This window comes from Rhinopithecus roxellana, chromosome 17, assembly GCF_007565055.1.
Source record: "Rhinopithecus roxellana isolate Shanxi Qingling chromosome 17, ASM756505v1, whole genome shotgun sequence".
NCBI lineage: Eukaryota > Metazoa > Chordata > Mammalia > Primates > Cercopithecidae > Rhinopithecus > Rhinopithecus roxellana.
This window is the reverse complement of record NC_044565.1, coordinates 69107674-69123351: the sequence shown is the minus strand read 5'-3', so window position 1 is coordinate 69123351 and position 15678 is coordinate 69107674. Positions and strand designations below refer to the sequence as shown.

Here is a 15678-nt window from a genome sequence, read left to right as displayed (position 1 = left end):
ATTCATGATGACAACAATGGTGTGTGTCTAAGGATAACCTTGCTGGGACTCTAGTTGGTCATGCCCATTCCCTCTCACTCTGAAGGGCTGAAATTTAACCAAAAGGTAATTTGTTCCCTGTCTGGACTTCAGGTGCCAGGTTTGAGGCTATATCTGATCTGGAAAATTATTTTCAGTGTGTGTAGATTCTATGATTAGTTCTCTCTTTTTTTTTTTTTTTTTTTGAGACGGAGTCTCGCTCTGTCGCCCGGGCTGGAGTGCAGTGGCCGGTTTTCAGCTCACTGCAAGCTCCGCCTCCCGGGTTTATGCCATTCTCCTGCCTCAGCCTCCGAGTAGCTGGGACTACAGGCGCCCGCCACCTCGCCCGGCTAGTTTTTTGTATTTTTCAGTAGAGACGGGGTTTCACCGTGTTAGCCAGGATGGTCTTGATCTCCTGACTTCGTGATCCGCCCGTCTCGGCCTCCTAAAGTGCTGGGATTACAGGCTTGAGCCACCGCGCCTAGCCCTCAAGTTATTTATTTAGGGCCAGAGATGATGCCTGCAATCCCAGCACTTTAGGAGGCTGAGGTGGGAGGATTACTTGAGGCCAGGGGTTCAAGGACAGCCTGGGCAACATATCAAGACCCCATCTCTATATGAAAAGAAGAAGAAAAGAAAAGAGTGGAAGAGTGCAGGAGCCAAGAGAGAGAGAAAATGTAGTGGTGAGGGGCAGCTTCTGGAGAGGCCCATACTACAGAGGCAGGAATCCTGAATTCCTCACTATCTCTCTAACATCAGGTAAGCATCTCATGATGCAGTTAGAAAGCACATTCCCTTCTTCAGTTTTCTTCTGGCTGTGTGACCCAGCCCAGATCTATTTACACTTGCAGCTACCAAGAGCCTATCTGGTCACCTGGCTTTTCCATCAGCACCTGGGGCTAGTGCCATCCCAGGCCCCTCCCTCTAAACCTGTCTTCGCTATCTGCAGACGGTTTGTAGAAACCTTAGAGGAAGAAAGTTAGGGTGGTTCCCTAGCTCAACTTTGAGCCCAATTATACCTCTTTCTCTCCCACTTCCCAGTAGCTGTCACTGAAGAGCCATAGGGAAGTCCCCACTTGGGGACCAAGGAGGAGGCTCTCCATCCTATGCCCCTCTGGGTACTGTCCGTCACAGAAGTGCTACTGCTTCTCTTGGTCCGCATGCTGGAACTTGGGAGCTGAGTCTGAATCAAGTGTGATGGCTGAGAATCAGAGTGAAGACAGGTGGGGGCTGGTAGAAAATCCAGGTCCCTAAGCATGAATCACAGTCTAGGAGAAAAGGCAAGTGTGATAATTATTTGTTGCCAAGCACTGGTGAGAGTGGCGTGGCAGAAAAGAGAGCATCTGCCTCTCCAGGGACTTGGGATCCCACCTCTACGTCTCTTGTTCTTTGGCTGGGGGTGCTTGCTGTGGTGGAGTCAAGATCAGAGTACCCCAGGCCTCCAGCATAGAGACGAGATCGCATCGGCCACTTCTGCAAGACACAGATTGGGAAGTGAGAAATGCTGCTCCTGCAGCCCGTCATAGTCCAGGATCCTTGACACCCAAAACCCAGCCTTCTCCAGCATCCCTCCCTGATACCTTCCCCAGCCATCACTACTCTGATCAGGGTCATCTTCATGTACAGCCCCACACATTTTCCTGATCACCCAGAGCCTGGATGAGAGACACAGGAGGAGCCATCTGAGGAGGGAGAGGGTCCCAAAAATAGCAGCCCTCTGTTGGGAGGGAGGTGGGCAGAAGATCAGGTGGCCTGGGCAGAGCTGGCAACAGCCAGAGGCTGGGCAATGAGCAGAGCAGCAGAGCCAGGAAAAACTCCAAGCCGGGTCCTCCAAGGATTGCCCATCTTTCCAGCAGAAGCATGAGCAGTCCCAGAATACACCAGGTTGACTGCCCTGAGGTCGCCCTCCTCTTCATAACCTCTCCACCTGGGGGCTGAGGGAGCTGCTTCCTGGCCAACTGCTCCACCCTGTGGATGTGCTGGAGTGCTGGACCTAACTGGGCCCTCCTTGGTTCATCCTTCAGCTTAGCTGTTGATCACTTACTACAATCAAGGGCCTTGCCTTGGTCACTATTTTACAGCTAAGGAAACTACTATACCACGCCAGGACCCTGCACCACCACTGACATTTCAGAGTTCCCCCACTTAGTCTCAAATTTGCACATTTTAGCTATTATTTGCATTGAAGAAAAAAATCAAGTTTCAAGACATTTCAGAACTATGACATTTAGGGGAAAGAGATGATGGAAAGTATCATAAAAATAAAGTTGAGAGGTGAGAGGATCACTTGAGCTTAGAGTTTGAGACCAGCCTGTGGAACAAAGTGAGACACCGTCTCCACACACACACACAAAAAAGAAGGCCAGGTGTGGTGGCATGCGCTTATAGTCCCAGCCACTGGGGAAGCTGAGGTGGCAGGATTCCTTGAGCCCAGGAGTTTGAGGTTACAGTAAGCTATGATTGCACTACTGCACTCTAGCATGGGTGACAGTGAGACCCTGTCCCAAAAATAAGTAAATAAATAAATAAATAAACAGCCAGGTGCGGTGGCTCACACCTGTAATCCCAGCACTTTGGGAGGCCGAAGTGGGTGGATCACCTGAGGTCGGGAGTTTGAGACCAACCTGGGAAACGTGGTGAAATGCCGTCTCTACTGAAAATACAAAAATTAGCTGGGTGTGGTGGCGCACGCCTGTAATCCCAGCTACTCAGGAGGCTGAGGCAGGAGAGTCACTTGAACCAGGAGGTGGAGGTTGCAGTGAGCGGAGATTGCACCACTGCACTCCAGCCTTAGCAACAGAGTGAAACTCTGTCTCAAAAAAATAATAGTAAATAAATAAATAAATAAGTTGATACCACTGCAATGTTATCCTCAGAGGGCAAAGATGACCCTTCCTTTTTAACACAGTGCACTCTTCACCTCCTTATGGCGCTGTCCCTGGAGTCTGTTTAGTGGCTATGAGCATGGGGTCTGAAGTCAGACATCCCTGGGTTCAAACAGCGTTCAGCCTCATAACCTACCTAAACTTCAGTTTCCTCATCTGTAAAGTAATCCTCATTTGGTTTTTGCATGGATTAAAAGACAAAAATACACGAACGTACTTAACCCAGCTCCTGGCCTATCTTTAGCACTCAACTGTTAGCTGTTATTGCAAAGATGATTAATGTTCATTAGACTTTCCATTTTGTACCTTGGAAGAGAAGTAAGGCTCATGTTAGCTTCTATTCTACGTGTAATAAAACTGAGGTTGGCCGGGCGCGGTGGCTCAAGCCTGTAATCCCAGCACTTTGGGAGGCCGAGACGGGCGGATCACAAGGTCAGGAGACCGAGACCATCCCAGCTAACCCGGTGAAACCCCGTCTCTACTAAAAAAATACAAAAAACTAGCCGGGTGAGGTGGTGGGCACCTGTAGTCCCAGCTACTCGAGAGGCTGAGGCAGGAGAATGGCGTAAACCTGGGAGGCGGAGTTTGCAGTGAGCTGAGATCCGGCCACTGCACTCCAGCCTGGGCGACAGAGCGAGACTCCGTCTCAAAAAATAATAATAATAAAAAAAAATAAAACTGAGGTTGAGAAAAGCTAGGTTGCAGTCTGGCAAGTGGTGCACACCTTCCCTGTACTGCTCCCTGCTAACTCCCCCAGCTTGGTTGCTTCTAGAATGATGGTCCCTCAGACCATTGTTCTCCTGGAGAGCAGATCTCTCCTGCAACAGAAGCCCAGAAAGCACCAAGGCAGGCACAATGGGGTGAAGCTGCATGGGGATCTAGGACTCTCCTTGGTACAATTTCCTTTCCTAGGACCCAGACTTGGAACCTGCTCTTTTTTTCCCCATGACTCTAAGAACCCCAGAGTCTTTCCCTCCTCTTCAAGGAGGTACATTCCCATGAAGTCATTTCCAGCCACCACCCCATGAGAAACCCAGGGTCAGCGCAGCCCCAAGGGCCAGCCTTGGCTCCTCTCTCTCTGAGACAGCAGGAGAAATTGGCCCCAATGTCAGTTCTGCGCAAGGCAGGGAGCTCAAGTCCAAAGTCCCCCTCATTCCAATCCCTTTCTCCAAGGCCCTGGGCATTAAGATCCGCCTCTCAAGTCCCAGGGCTTGTGACCTACCTTGAGAGGGTGCAAGTAGCGGAGTCCACGCAGGAAGGGTGGCCAGGCGGGGCCAGGCAACTCGTGGCCGAGTGTGCGGGTGAGGTGAGCTATGTAGCTGGCGGCGAGCACCAGCACATCCAACTTGGAGAGTTTGGTGTCGGGCGGCACGGCAGGCAGAGCAGCCTGCAAGGCCAAGAAGGCCTGGCGCAGCGTCCTGACCCGGCTCCGCTCCCGCGCAGCGTTCTCAGGACAGGCCTTGCTCTGCACAAAGGGCCCCAGTGAGTGTGTGTGACTCCCAACTGCCCTGACTTCTGAGAGCATTTGAGCGCAAGGTCTCCCGCCAGAGTAGGAGGGTGTCTAACAGCAGGCGCCAGAGGGCCTCTGTCCTCCTTTGTCATCTTCAGCCCTGCCCTGTTTCACAGCTGAGGAAGTTGAGGGAAGGCCTGGGCAGGGGTCTGATGGCCGCAGATGGCAGAGCTTGGCTCAGAACCCAGAGTCCTGTGTTCTCTCTGCTACTCCACTCATGCCTCCTCAGAGCCTTTGTCCTATCCTACGCCCAATCTGAATCCTGCTTATCAAGGTGTGCTGGGGCCAGGGGCAATTCAGAGATACACCCTGTTTGGGAGGGCTGACCCTTGACCTAGCCAGGTCCTGAGACGACGAGGCTGCTGTGGGAAAGAGGAAAGACACAGGACCAGGGGTCAAAGCACAAGGCTGAAGTCCCAGTCCTACCACTGGCTGCTGCTCAGTGACCTTGGGAAATTCACGTCCCTCTTCCTGGCCTCAGTTTCCTCAAGAGAAGTGAGTGAGTGCAGCTCAGAGAGCTGCACTCTGGTTAAGACCAGCTCTGATCTATCCCATCCACCCAAAGCATGATGCCTTGGAGTCTAAGGGGCCAGTGTCCCCTCTCTTGGGCAGGAATGGTAATACTGAGTGAGGCTCTGCCATTGGAGGTGACATCTCCCCACCCTCCAACCCCCTCCTCCCCTGGACCCCTCTGCAGGTCCAGGATTTCCTTACCCTGCCAAGAGCCAGGCCCCCAGCCCTGGTCCCTCGAGGGCCAGGGGTAGCTCTGCTCCATCTCTGATTGCTCCAGCTTCTTTCTTCCCACGGGTCCTGCCTTGTCCTGCTGAGGCGGCTCCTCTTCCTGTCAGCGCCTGGCAGCAACCGTGCTTTGGCCTGAGTCTGGCTGTGGCCCATGCCTGGCATGGCTGGTGGCCCTCTGGCCTTCCTCTGTGACATGCCACCCCACTGGCTTATGGGGCTACAGCCCACAGAGCAGAAACACAGTGCCTGAGGAGGCCCTGGACTCAAGCTAGCTGGCTTAGGCTGGTCATCCAGCCAGTAATGTCTACATCCGAGGAAGCAGGCGCCAACTCAGTCCTGTGTGCTCCCTGCTCTGGGAAAACCGCCCACCAGGCACAGCCCCCGCGAAAAGCCTCCGCCTGCCTCCCAACCCGGCTGAGAGGTGGGGGTGCTGGATGCTGGGAGTGGCCAAGCCTTGGGAGGAGGCCCATGCTGAAGAAGGCAGGAGGATAGTGGGGAAGGGAGCTCCTTTCCGGCCATGCCTAACCTCAACAGTGGTCCTATGGTGGACCTGTGACTTCAGCTTTGGAGCTCAGGTCCATGGAGAAGACTTGAACCTCCTTCCTCTGTGCCAGAAGGCTGCCTGCATATATCCCTGAAAGGCCTTTCCTCCCCCGCCAATGAAGGTGACATTCCAGCCACAGGGTGCGATTTGCTATGCCCCAAATATGCCTCCGATTTCTACTGTGCGTTTACATTTACCTTTCCATGCCCCCAGAACACCTTCCTCCAGCTCTACCAGGAGGTACTGCCCATCCTTCAGGTCTCTGCCTTTCATTCATGAAGATTTCTTCAAATCCCACAGGCCCAGAGCCCATGGGTCCCTGTGTGATTGGTAGGACCACAGCCTGGCTAGTTTCCCAACAGTTCAATGTTCATAGATTACTGTGTGCCAGGTACTGTGCTAAGCATCTTATTTATTTATCAGAGCAACCTTTTAATAAAAAAAGAGACTCTGTTTAGATGTGTGGGAACTGAGATATTGGGAGGTGAAGTAACTTGCCCAATTTCAAACATCTGTTAAGTGGTGGGGTGGGATGAAAACCCAAGCCATCAGTTGGACTTGAAAGGCTACCCCTCACCTGATGCTAGCCTGCCTCCCATGGGTTACTCACATGTCTGTCCCTGTGCTAGACATGAGGTCTCTGAAGGCAAGGACCATGGCATTCCTGAGTTGCATCACATCCTCCAAGAGCTAGGTAGGAGAAGGCGGGCTGAAGGAATCGTGAATCTGCCACAGCAGCCCCTTCTGTCTTCCAAGGACCTCTGCCTGTAGCAGAATCCAGTCTGCATGTCCCTTGTCCCCCATTCTTGAACCCCAGGGGAGATCAAATAAGTGAAGAGAAAGTAAAAAGGTGGATGTACAGTGAGAAAGATATGCAGCTCATCACAGAGAAAGGGAAAAAGAGGCCAGGCGCAGTGGCTCACGCCTATAATCCCAGGACTTTGGGAAACGGAGGCAGGCAGATCATGAGGTCAAGAGATGGAGACCATCCTGGCCAACTTGGTGAAACCCCGTCTTTACTAAAAATACAAAAAATTAGCTGGGTGTGGTGGCGCGCGCCTGTAGTCCCAGCTACTTGGGAAGCTGAGGCCAGAGAATTGCTTGAACCGGAGAGGCGAAGGTTGCAGTGAGCCGAGATCGCGTGACCACACTCCAGCCTGGGTGACAGAGCAAGACACCGAAATAAAAGAGAAGAGAAGAGAAGAGAAGAGAAGAGAAGAGAAGAGAAGAGAAGAGAAGAGAAGAGAAGAGAAGAGAAGAGAAGAGAAGAAAGATCAGTAGAAACAACCTGCATGTCCATCAGTAGGGAAGTCATTAAATAAATTTTGGCATCTCCATACTATGAAATAATGTACAGTAATAAAAATAATGACAGACCTTTGTTAAATGACATGAAAAACTCTTCAAAACATATAGTTGTGAAAAAAGCTAGTTGTAGATCAATATATACAGTAAGATCCCAGCCGCGTTAAAAAAATACACCAAAAAATAAAAAATAGAAATGTAAAGTTTTTTGTGCTTATCTGAACATATGAAAAAGGAGATGGAAAAGATGTGCATCAGGCCTGGTGCGGTGGCTCACGCCCATAATTCCAGCACTTTGGGAGGCCGAGGCAGGTGGATCACCTGAGGTCAGGAGTTCAAAACTAGCCTGGCCAACATGGCGAAACCCTGTCTCTACTAAAAATACAAAAATTAGCCAGGTGTGGTGGCAGGTGCCTATAATCCCAGTTACTCAGGATGCTGAGGCAGAAGAATTGCTTGAACCAGGGGGTGGAGATTGCAATGAACCACGATCACGCCACTTCACTCCAGACTGGGCAGAAGAGCGAAACTCCATCTCAAAAAACAAACAACAACAATAACAACAAAACCCAAAAATTATCTGGGCATGGTGATGCATGCGTGTACTCCCAGATACTCGGGAGGTTGAGGCAGGAATCGCTTGAATCCAGGAAGTAGAGGTTGCAGTAGGCCGAGATCGTGCCACTGCACTTCAGCCTGGGTGACAAAGTGAGACTGTCTCATAAAATAAAATAAAATAAAATAAAATAAAATAAAATAAAATAAAATAAAATAAATAACATAACATAACATAACATAACATAACATAACATAACATAACATAACATAACAGCAGTGCAGCTACCCCTTTGCTCCCTCTTGGGTCGCTCACTCTGGGGGAAGCCAGCTGCTGTCGTGACGATATCCAAGCAGCCCCGTGGAGAGGCCCATATAGTGAGAAACTGAGGCCTCTCACTGACAGCCACCACAACTTGCCAACCATGGGAGTGAGCCACCTCGGAAATGGATCCTCCAGCTCCAGTTTGGCCTCCAGATGATGCAGCCCTGGCTGTCGGTTTGAGTGCAACCCATGAGAGACCCCGAGCCAAGAACACCCAGCTAAACTGCTCTCGCCCGTAGAATTCCTGATTTATAGAAGCCATAGAAGATAATGCATGTTTATTGTTGTTTAAGTTTGGGGGTAATTTGGAAGCAGCTATAGATAACTAATGTAATATGTGTTACTGAAACCTGTGCATTGTTATATGAATAAATTTTAAATTGACACAAATTATAATTGTATCAGCCAGGTGCAGTGGTGCATGCCTGTAATCCTAGCTTCTCAGGAGGTGGTTGGGGCAGAGGGGAAGATCACTTGAGCCCAGGAGTTCCAGGTTACAGTGAGCTATGATCGCGCCACTGCACTCCAGCCTGGGCAACAGAGATAGAATCTGACTCAAGCAATCCTCCTGCCTATCTTAAAATTACAGGTTTCAAGCAATTAGGTAGAAAATCAATAAGGATATAGAAGATGTGGGAAACATTATAAACCTACTAAACAGACAACAAATAACACTCAACAACACAATACTACACATTCTTCTAAATTGCACATGGAAGATTCTCCAGAATAGGCCGGGTGCGGTGGCTCAAGCCTGTAATCCCAGCATTTTGGGAGGCCGAGGCGGGCAGATCACAAGGTCAGGAGATCCAGACCATCCTGGCTAACACGGTGAAACCCCGTCTCTACTAAAAAGTACAAAAAACTAGCCGGGCGAGGTGGCGGGTGCCTGTAGTCCAGCTCCTCGGGAGGCTGAGGCAGGAGAATGGCGTGAACCCAGGAGGCGGAGCTTGTAGTGAGCTGAGATCCGGCCACTGCACTCCAGCTTGGGCGACAGAGCGAGACTCCGTCTCAAAAAAAAAAAAAAAAAAAGGATTCTCCAGAATGGATCATATGTTAGAGTTTCCAGAATGGATCATAAAACAAGCCTCAACGGGCGCGGTGGCTCATGTCTGTAATCCCAGCACTTTGGGAGGCTGAGGTGTGCAGATCACCTGAGGTTGGCAGTTCAAGACCAGCCTGACCAACATGGAGAAACCTCATCTCTACTAAAAATACAAAATTAACCGGGCGTGGTGGCACATGCCTTTAATCTTAGCTACTTGGGAGGCTGAGGCAGGAGAATCACTTGTACCTGGGAGGTGGAGGTTGCAGTGAGCTCCATTGCACTCCAGCCTGGGCAACAAGAGCGAAACTCCATCTCAAAATAAAATAAAATAAATAAAACAAGCCTCAGTAGATTTAAAAGGACTGAAGTCATACAAAGAATATTCTCCAACCACAATAGAATTAAATTAGAAATCATTAACAGAACTAACTTTTGGAAATTCACAAATATACAGAAATTAAATAACACATCCTTAAATAATCAGTAGGTTAAAGAAGATACTGCAAGGAAAATTAGAAAATACTTTGAGATGAATGTAAACAAAAACACAACATACCAAAATTATGAGATCCAGCTAAAGCAGTGAAAAAGAAGGAAAATTTATAGCTGTAAATGCTTATATTTAAAAAAAAAAAAATGGCCAGGCGCAGTGGCTCACGCCTGTAATCCCAGGACTTTGGGAGGCCGAGGCGGGCAGATCAGCTGAGGTCAGGAGTTCGAGACCAGCCTGCTCAACATGGCGAAACCCCATCTCTACTAAAAATACAAAAAATTAGCTGGGTGTGGTGTCAGGCACCTGTAATCTCAGCTACTCGGGAGGCTGAGGCAGGAGAATCGCTTGCAATGAGCCGAGATTGCACCACTGCACTCCAGCCAAGATTGCGCCACTGACAAGAGCGAAACTCTGTCTCAAAAAAAGAAAAAAAGTTAGCCGGGTATGGTGGTGCATGCCTGTAATCCCAGCTACTTTGGAGGCTGAGACAGAATTGCTTGAACCTGGGGGGCGGAGGTTGCAGTGAGCTGAGATAGCACGTTGCACTCCAGCCTGGGCAACAAGAGCAAAACTCTGTCTCAGAAAAAAAAAAAATAATAATAAAGAAAGAAAAAGAAAAACAATAGAGAAAATTAGCAAAACCACAAATTGGTTCTTTAGAAAGATCAACAGAATTGATACAACTTTAGCTAGATTGACAAGGAATAAAGGAGAGGGGACTTAAATATATATATATATTTTTTTTTTTTGGAGACAAAGCCTCATTCTGTCGCCCAGGCTGCAGTGCAGTGGCATGATCTCGGTTCATTGCAACCTCCGCCTCCCAGGTTCAGGCGATTCTCCTGCCTCAGCCTCCCGAGTAGCTGGGACTACAGGCACACACCACCACGCCCGGCTAATTTTTGTATTTTTAGTAGAGATGGGGTTTCACCATATTGGCCAGGCCAGTCTTGACTCCTGACCTTGTGATCCGCCTGCCTCAGCCTCCCAAAGTGCTGGGATTACAGGCGTAAGCCACCCTGCCCGGCCTTAAATTATTAAAATAAGGAATTAAAGAGGGGAAATCACTACTGACCATACATAAATGAAAAGGATTTCAAGGAAATACTATGATCAACAGTATAGGCCAACAGATAATTTACATGAAACAATTTCCTAGAGAGACATAAAGTACCAAAACTGACTCAAGAAGATATAAAAAATCTGAAAAGAAATAAAACAAGTGATCAAATTAGTAACTTTAAAACTCCCCACAAAGAAAACCCAGAACAAGATGGCTTCACTGGTGAATTCCACCAAATATTGAAATAATAAAGAATTAACACCAACCCTTCACAAACTCTACCAACAAATAGGAGAGAACACTTCCAACTCATTCTATGATTGTTCCCTGAAAAAAACCGTATATGTAAAGTGACCCTCAAATGCTGAAGGAGCCGAGAAGCCAAAGAAGGCAGACAAATCCAGTTTGTCAGTATAGGGTGATTACTTAGGAGGAACTTACAGATGGAAGCATGGTCTTGGGTGGCTGCAAGACAGGTAGATCTCTGAACCTCAACCCCCAAGACCCAGGGCTTATATCATGGGGAAAAACAGACACATAGTCTGGAAGGAATGTGTAGGTGGCTCAGAGAAGGCTGCTGGCATCACACCCTATGATGGATGCCACAGCATCAAGGGTTGCTTTGGAGAAAAGGCAAAATTTACAATGAATAGGTGTTCCTTCATAAAGAGTAATACATCAGCTAGACATTTTGGAGTCATTCCCAGACTCAGGGTTAGTCAGAAGTTACATGACAGATTAGCATTTAAAATAAAGTCACTCTTGTCCCCACAATAATGTCACTTTTACACCAAAATCAAAGACCTCACAAGGAAACTACAGACCAATATCCCTTATGAATATTTACACAAAAATCCTAAACAAAACACTAACAAACAGAATGCAGCAACATATTGAAAGAACTATACACCATGTCTGAGTGGGATTTATACCAGGAATGCAGGGTTGGCTTAACACCCCAAAATCAACTAACGTTATACATTATATTGCTAGAATAAAGAACAACTACATAATTATCTGAACAGACACAGAAAAAGTTGTTTGACAAAATTCAATACCCCTTAATGATAAAATCATTCAGCAAACTAGGAACAGAAGAGAACTTCCTCAATTTGATGTGAGCCCAAAAGTATCTGAGACAGGTCTCAATCAATTTAGAAAAATTTATTTTACCAAGGTTAAGGACATGCTTGTGACACAGCCTAGGAGGTCCTAATGACATGTGTCCAAGGTGGTTGGAGTACAGCTTGATTTTATACATATTAGGGAGACATGAGACATCAATCAATATGTGTAAGATGCACATTGCTTTTGCCCAGAAAGTCGAGACAACTTGAAGTGGGGGCTTTCAGTTCATAGGTGGATGAGACAAACAGCTGCATTCTTTTGAGTTGTTTTTTTTTTTTTTTTTCTAGACAGGGTATCACTTTATCACCCAGGCTGAAGTGCAGTGGTGCAATCTTGGCTCACTGCAGGCTCCACCTCCAGGGTTCAAGCGAGCCTCCTACCTCAGCCCCCCAACTAGCTGGGACTACAGATGTGTGCCACCATGCCCAGCTACCTTTTTTGTATTTTTTGTAAAGACAGGGTTTCATCATGTTGGCTAGTTGGTCCTGAGCTCCTGAGCTCAAGTGATCTGCCTGTCTTGGCCTCCCAAAGTGCTAGGAGTATAGGTGTGAGCACCCATGCCCAGCCACTTTTGAATCTTTGATCAGCCTTTCACTGAATATACAATTTACATGTGAGAGGGGGCTAAAGGAACAGTCACTTAAGCCTTAGTCTGATTAGTGAATCTGCATTTTTACATAAACAATAGGACAGAGGAAGCAAATCAGGTATGTGTTAGTGTCAGGTGAGCAAAGGGATGATGACTTTGAGTTCTGTCCTTTAGCCTGCACCTGTGAAGATAAATTATGGATTTACATTGCCAAGGTGGAATTCAACAGAACTGTTTGACCTACAAGGAATTTCCCTGCGGGCAAACTATGAAGGAGGTAGGTAGCTTTTTAAAAATCTTTTTCTTTTGTTTTTCTTTTTGAGATGGAGTCTTGCTCTGTTGCCCAGCTTGGAGTACTGTGGCATGATCTCGGCTCACTGCAACATCTGGCTTCCAGGTTCAAGTGATTCTCCTGCCTCAGCCTCCCAAGTAGCTGGAATTACAGGCTCATGACACCATGTCCAGCTAATTTTTTTTTTTCGTAGAGATGGGGTTTCACCATGTTGGCCAGGCTGATCTCAAACTCCTGGACTCAAGTGATCCACGCACCTCAGCCTCCCAAAGTGCTGGGATTATAGGTGTTAGCCACCATGCCTGGCCACTTTTAAAAAATCTTTGTAGCTATCTTATTTAGGAATAAAATGGGACACAGGTTTGCCTGATGCAGTTCCCAGCTACTCAGGAGGCTGAGGCAGGAGAATTGATTGAACTAGAGACACAAAAAACCCTTCAAAAAAATCAATGAATCAAGGAGCTGGTTTTTTGAAAAGTCAACAAAATTGACAGACCACTAGCAAGACTAATAAAGAAGAAAAGAGAGAAGAATCAAATAGATGCAATAAAAAATGATAAAGGGGATATCACCACTGATCCCACAGAAATACAAACTACCATCAGAGAATATTATGAACACTTCTAGCAAATAAACTAGAAAATCTAGAAGAAATGGATAAATTCCTGGACACGAACACCCTCCCAAGACTAAATCAGGAAGAAGTTGAATCCCCGAATAGACCAATAACAGGGTCTGAAATTGAGGCAATAATTAATAGCCTACCAACCAAAAAAAGCCCAAGACTAGATGGATTCACAGCCAAATTCTACCAGAGGTACAAGGAGCTGGTAACATTCCTTCTGAAACTATTCCAATCAATAGAAAAAGAGGGAATCCTCCCTAACTCATTTTATGAGGCCAATATCATTCTGATACCAAAGCCTGGCAGAGATACAACAAAAAAGAGAATTTTAGACCAACATCCCTGATGAACATCGATGCAAAAATCCTCAATAAAATACTGACAAACTGAATCCAGCAGCACATCAAAAAGCTTATCCACCATGATCAAGTGGGCTTCATCCCTGGGATGCAAGGCTGATTCAACATACACAAATCAATAAATGTAATCCAGTACATAAAAAGAACCAAAGATAAAACCACATGATTATCTCAATAGATGCAGAAAAGGTCTTTGACAAAATTCAACAACACTTCATGCTAAAAACTCTCAATAAATTCGGTATTGATGGAACGTATCTCAAAATAATAAGAGCTATTTATGACAAACCCACAGCCAATATCATACTGAATGGGCAAAAACTGGAAGCATTCCCTTTGAAAACTGGCACAAGACAGGGATGCCCTCTCTCACCACTCCTATTCAACAGTGTTGGAAGTTCTGGCCAGGGCAATCAGGCAGGATAAAGAAATAAAGTGTATTCAATTAGGAAAAGAGGAAGTCAAATTGTCCCTGTTTGCAGATGACACGATTGCATATTTAGAAAACCCCATCGTCTCAGCCCAAAATCTCCTTAAGCTGATAAATAACTTCAGCAAAGTCTCAGGATACAAAATCAATGTGCAAAAATCACAAGCATTCTTATACACCAATACAGATAAACAGAGAGCCAAATCATGAGTGAACTCCCATTCACAATTGCTTCAAAGAGAATAAAATACCTAGGAATCCAACTTACAAGGGATGTGAAGGACCTCTTCAAGGAGAGCTACAAACCACTGCTCAACAAAATAAAAGAAGACAAAAACAAATAGAAGAACATTCCATGCTCATGGATATGAAGAATCAATGTCATGAAAATGGCCATACTGCCCAAGGTAATTTATAGATTCAATGCCATCCCCATCAAACTACCAATGACTTTCTTCACAGAATTAGAAAAAACTACTTTAAAGTTCATATGGAACAAAAAAAGAGCCCGCATTGCCAAGACAATCCTAAGCCAAAAGAACAAAGCTGGAGGCATCACGCTACCTGACTTCAAACTATACTACAAGGCTAAAGTAACCAAAACAGCGTGATACTTGTACCAAAACAGAGATATAGCCCAATGGAACAGAACAGAGCCCCAGAAATAATACCACACATCTACAACCATCTGATCTTTGACAAACCTGACAAAAACAAGAAATGGGGAAAGGATTCCCCATTTAATAAATGGTGCTGGGAAAACTGGCTAGCCATATGTAGAAAGCTGAAACTGGATCCCTTCCTTACACCTTATACAAAAATTAATTCAAGATGGATTAGAGACTTAAATGTTAGACCTAAAACCATAAAAACCCTAGAAGAAAACCTAGGCAATACCATTCAGGACACAGGCATGGGCAAGAACTTCATGTCTAAAACATCAAAAGCAATGGCAACAAAGCCAAAATTGACAAACGGGATTTAATTAAACTAAAGAGCTCCTGCACAGCAAAATAAACTACCATCAGAGTGAATAGGCAACCTACAGAATGGGAGAAAATTTTTGCAATCTACTCATCTGACAAAAGGCTAATATCCAGAATCTACAAAGAATCAAACAAATTTACAAGAAAAAAACAAACAACCCCATCAAAAAGTGGGCGAAGGATATGAACAGACACTTCTCAAAAGAAGACAATTATGCAGCCAACAGACACATGAAAAAATGCTCATCATCACTGGCCATCAGAGAAATGCAAATCAAAACCACAAGGAATAAAACTATCTCTACTGACAGATGACATGGTCTTGTACATAGAAAACCACAAGGAATCTAGTAAAAAAAGAAAAAAGAAAAAAGAAAACATTAGCATGAATAAGCAAGTTCAACAAAGTTGAAGAATACAAGAATACAAATAACGATTGTATTTTTACACACTAGTAACAAACAACCCAAAAATGAAATTAAGAAAATAATTCCACTTAACAATAATATCAAAAACAATAAAATACCTAAAAGTAAGTGTAGTAAATGTAATAAAAGAAGTTCAAGATTTGTGCACTGAAAACTATAAACACTGTTGAGAGAAGTTAAAAAAGACCTAAAGAAATGCAGAGACTGCCCAGCACTTTGGTGCAGGCCTATAATCCCAGCACTTGAGGAGGCCGAGGTGGGAGGATCACTTGAGTCCAGGAGTTCAAGACCAGCCTGGGCAACACACAGAGACCCAGTCTCTACAGAAAATACAAAAGTTAGCCAGGAGCGGTG

The 15678-nt window shown here is 46.0% G+C and overlaps 1 protein-coding gene across 1 annotated transcript; it reads right to left on the bottom strand.

The window, feature by feature from the left end:
• Positions 1-1214: 1214 nt before the first annotated feature.
• On the bottom strand, positions 1215-5405 carry TCF23 (transcription factor 23). The gene is made up of 3 exons (XM_010371248.2): positions 5128-5405; positions 4126-4368; positions 1215-1491 (listed from the first exon to the last, which is right to left on the bottom strand). The coding sequence occupies exons 1-3, from the start codon at positions 5347-5349 to the stop codon at positions 1312-1314; spliced, it is 645 nt and encodes a 214-aa protein (XP_010369550.2). The 5' UTR covers positions 5350-5405; the 3' UTR covers positions 1215-1311.
• Between the last annotated feature and the right edge of the window lie 10273 nt (positions 5406-15678).

What these genes read in the sequence shown, in the direction of transcription:
- TCF23 (XM_010371248.2), bottom strand. Translation starts at nt 5,349, where the DNA reads ATGTCACAGAGGAAGGCCAGAGGGCCACCAGCCATGCCAGGCATGGGC. An exon ending in GGGGCCTGGCTCTTGGCAGG is followed by an intron (nt 4,369 to 5,127) that starts GTAAGGAAATCC and finishes CCCTTTGTGCAG; the next exon opens with AGCAAGGCCTGTCCTGAGAA. An exon ending in GCTACTTGCACCCTCTCAAG is followed by an intron (nt 1,492 to 4,125) that starts GTAGGTCACAAG and finishes TGTGTCTTGCAG; the next exon opens with AAGTGGCCGATGCGATCTCG.